The sequence below is a fragment of the Carya illinoinensis genome, chromosome 9 (genome assembly GCF_018687715.1).
Source record: "Carya illinoinensis cultivar Pawnee chromosome 9, C.illinoinensisPawnee_v1, whole genome shotgun sequence".
Lineage (NCBI taxonomy): Eukaryota > Viridiplantae > Streptophyta > Magnoliopsida > Fagales > Juglandaceae > Carya > Carya illinoinensis.
The window spans coordinates 42,371,160-42,374,973 of record NC_056760.1 but is presented as its reverse complement, the minus strand read 5'-3'; the positions used below and the strand labels follow the sequence as shown (position 1 = coordinate 42,374,973).

Here is a 3,814-nt window from a genome sequence, read left to right as displayed (position 1 = left end):
ATCTTTTAAAATTAATATAGTTTAAAATACTTTAGTACTCATATTTAGCCAAATCATCTAATTAAATAAAGATATAATTAAAATAAAAGTTATAAAATAAAAAATTAATATTTTGAATTACATTTGTGATTTTAATTGAAGAATCTTTTAGTTTTTTTTTTTTTTTTTCCAAATCTCTTTTCTATTATAATTTTAGAAAGGTAAAGACCGTATAGATTATTTCTCTTAGTTTGACCAAATTTCATGAGATTTTCCATCACTAATATATAAACAAATTAATGAGAGCGACGAGCGTAAGTGAAGATTAGAAGATCATCAAGATGTTCAACCAAATATAATCTCTTAAGTCACGCACCAACAAAGCAAAATATAATCTCAGAAAAGTAATCTCAGCAACATATATAGAAAACATCACACACTTAGAGAACACTCAAATAACATACAAGTTTTTATTCGCCTTGATATTGAGAAAGAGAGATAAGTTTGATACACCTGATTGATTGCTCCTCCTTGCTATCCTTGATGTCTCCTCCCAGCTTGATTTCTGTGCATTGGCTTGCGACGGTATTCTTTTCCAAGATACAGCTTGGGAAAGATCTTAAAAGGAATGTCATCAATCTTTTTAGAATACCAAAACCTCCACCTCTTCCAAAACATCAATGGCATAATGACAATCCCAAAACCAAAAACAAAACCCAATTCAGCACTCAGGTAGTTCCAGTCAACCACAATCCCTGAGTTGGAATGAGTTTCTTCAAATATTGGAGGCACTCCATCACCACTGCAATTTTCTTTCAATGGAAAGCCACATAATCCTTTATTCCCTTCATAGGATGTTTCCGAAAATGTAGCAAATTGCTTGATCCGTGGAATCCTTCCCACCAGTTGATTGAATGAAAGGTTGATGACAGAGAGGAAAATCAGACCATCTGCAAGTTGTTGAGGAATCTCTCCTGTGAGCTCGTTACTTGATAGGTCTAATGACTCGAGATTACTCAGTTTTGCCAGAGTCGATGGAATTTGGCCGGTGAATGCATTATGTGACAAATTGAGAATATGTAGGTATTTGAGTCCTCCCAGTTCTTCAGGTATATGCCCATCGAAATTGTTGCACGAAAAATCAATGGAGGTAAAAATAGTTAGGATCTTCTCTAGCACCAGCTTTTGACCTTTCATGGTAATTGTTACCGTATCTTGATAATACCCTTGAATTCCCAGTTGATCAGGCTCTAACTGGGCCCCAACTTCATCAATTGTCATTGCCTTCCATCCGGCCAAGGAATTACTCGGAAGGTTGCCACTAAAATTGTTCGAAGCCAAGTCTATAATTTGTAGCATTGGCCACGTTGCATTATGGCTTGGACAACCAATGGACCCGTAGAATTTGTTCGATCTTAAAACGAGAACACGCAAGCTGGATATGTTCTTCAAGTAACATGGAAAGATATCTTGGATGTGGTTATTCCCAAGGTCTAAAACTTGCAAGGATTTGCAATTATCCAGAGATTTTGGTAGCCCTCCTTCAAGTTGGTTTCCGTTAAGAGTTAAGGTATGTAGGCTACAATTGCCTAGAAATGTATCAGAAATTTTTCCCCTGAGATTGTTGCCCTCTAGGTTCAGCACCTCTAGTGGCCCAGAATTTACCATCTCAAACAAGCAGTGGGGGATAGTTCCACTCACGGAATTGTTCGACATATCTAGAACTTGGAGTTCTGAGATATTACATATTGATCCAGGGATACTTGTATTGAGTTTATTGCTTGAAAGAGACAAGAACTCAACATTTCTAAGGATGTTACCAATGTTAGTTGGTATAGAGCTGAAATTATTCCTTGAAAAATCCAAAACAGAGGCATCTACTGTGAAAACTGGCAATGGCCCCTGGAGCTGGTTAGACTGAAGGTACAGAGAGTATATCCCAGAAGCATTGGTTAAAGGTCCTTGTAGAGTCACAAAGTAGTTATGAGAGAGATCTAAGTAGTTAAGAGTAGGAATCCAAATCCAGCTGGGTATCTCTCCGTGAATCTGGTTGTTGGAAAGATCTAGGTGGTGTAAGTTAGATTGGTTTCTCAAGAAATCAGGAAACTTTTTTAACTGACTCGGAAGATCAAGATTTTTGGGAGAACTCAATTGTTGAATCATATCATCATGTTTCAAGGAACCATTAAAGTTGTTTGAAGCAAGTGTAAGGAACCGAAGACCTCGAAGTTCAAAGACAGACATAGGAATTGGCCCTTCCAAGTTGTTACTATCCAAATAAACTTCAATCAGTTGGTCTGAAGAAACATTAGAAAATTCATTGAGTTGACCAGAAAAACTATTGTTTGAAAGTATTAATCTCCGAAGTAATGGAAGGGAAAACAGAGAAACCGGAATAATGCCCGTAAGGAAGTTGTTCTGCAAGTCGAGAATTTCTAGATTCTGAAACATGGCCCAGTCAGTGGAAGTAATATGGCCAGTAAGATCATTATTAAAAAGATGTATTTCCTTCAAATTCTTGGCCATGTTGAACGATGGAATTGGTCCGCTGAAATGGTTGTATGAGAGGTCCAAATAAACTAACTGAGTGAGGCTTGCCATTGACTCTGGGATCGATCCTCTGAAATCACAATAGCTAAGATCTATTGTGGATAACATTGTAAGCTTACCAAAAGAATCTGGCAATACACCTGAAAACTCTGTTCTGCTGAGCAGAAGGGTTTGGAGAGATCCATTCGAAGGAAAATCTGGCAATGAACCTCCCAGTAGATCATTTTGGGACAAGTCAAGAATCTCAAGCATTGGTAACTGGAAGATCTTTTTTGGAAATGTGCCGTACAACCAAGAATTACTAAGAAACAAGTACCTCAAGTTTTTGAAATCTCCCACGAACTCTGGAACTGAAGTATTGAGGTTGTTATCTGCGAGATTTATACTCACAAGAGCCTGAAGATTAATTAAGGATGGATCAAGAGGGCCTGAAATATAACTATTTGACAAGCTCAACACTCTCAGATTTGGCAGTGAAGAAGACAAGGCTTCGCACCACTCATTCCCTGGTGCTGATATGTTAACGCCATCAAGATGAATTTCTATAAGCTCAGAAAGGTTCTGAACGAGCATCTTAAGATTTGGATTCTCAAGTTTTGTCGATGGCCATTCATCGCATGACCGTTCATAGGCAGCAGATCGACATGACGGTCGCCTAGATAAATCAAGAACAACCAACCTTGTCAAGCGCGAAATCACAATTGGAATCTGACCTCCAAAGTCAGCATGTGATAGGTTCAAGTAAATCAAATTCGTCAGCCGGTCGAGCTTAGAAGGAATTTCATATGTCGAGTTCTGGAACCAGAAGTCGTTATTTGCCAAACTGAGGTTCTGCAGATACTGAAGACCGAAGAGGCTGCTTGAATCGTCCAGTTCGTCGGAGATTCCTTCGCTGCTCAAGTCGAGACCAATAACACGTCCCTCACTGCAGGTTACACCTTCCCACAAACAACAGTCAGTACTTTCATTCCAGTGCACCAGTTTTGTCGAAAACTCTCTGTCGAATACGAGATTGTTTTTCAGTTGGAGCAACAAGGATTGTTGATCGCCGAGACACTGGCCAAAAGCCATATACACACAGAAACTTGGGAAAAGTGAATGCAATGTCATCATGAAGAAAAGCCATGAAAAGAGTGGAACTCCCATTAGAAGTTGTAAGGAGAGACAACAGAGAATAAGGAATTGAAGATTCTAATGAAGGTGGAGAATGGGAGGTAGAAGATGATTAAGCAGCAAACATTTTGCTCAAATTGGAACAATGATGATAGTTGAACTGTGAGCCACG

General features: G+C 38.7%; 1 protein-coding gene across 1 annotated transcript; it reads right to left on the bottom strand.

Moving 5' to 3' along the window:
- Positions 1 to 513: 513 nt before the first annotated feature.
- On the bottom strand, positions 514 to 3,600 carry LOC122277126 (receptor-like protein 6). Its single transcript, XM_043087004.1, has one exon. The coding sequence runs from the start codon at positions 3,598 to 3,600 to the stop codon at positions 514 to 516; it is 3,087 nt and encodes a 1,028-aa protein (XP_042942938.1).
- Positions 3,601 to 3,814: the final 214 nt, after the last annotated feature.

What these genes read in the sequence shown, in the direction of transcription:
- LOC122277126 (XM_043087004.1), bottom strand. Translation starts at nt 3,600, where the DNA reads ATGGCTTTTGGCCAGTGTCTCGGCGATCAACAATCCTTGTTGCTCCAA.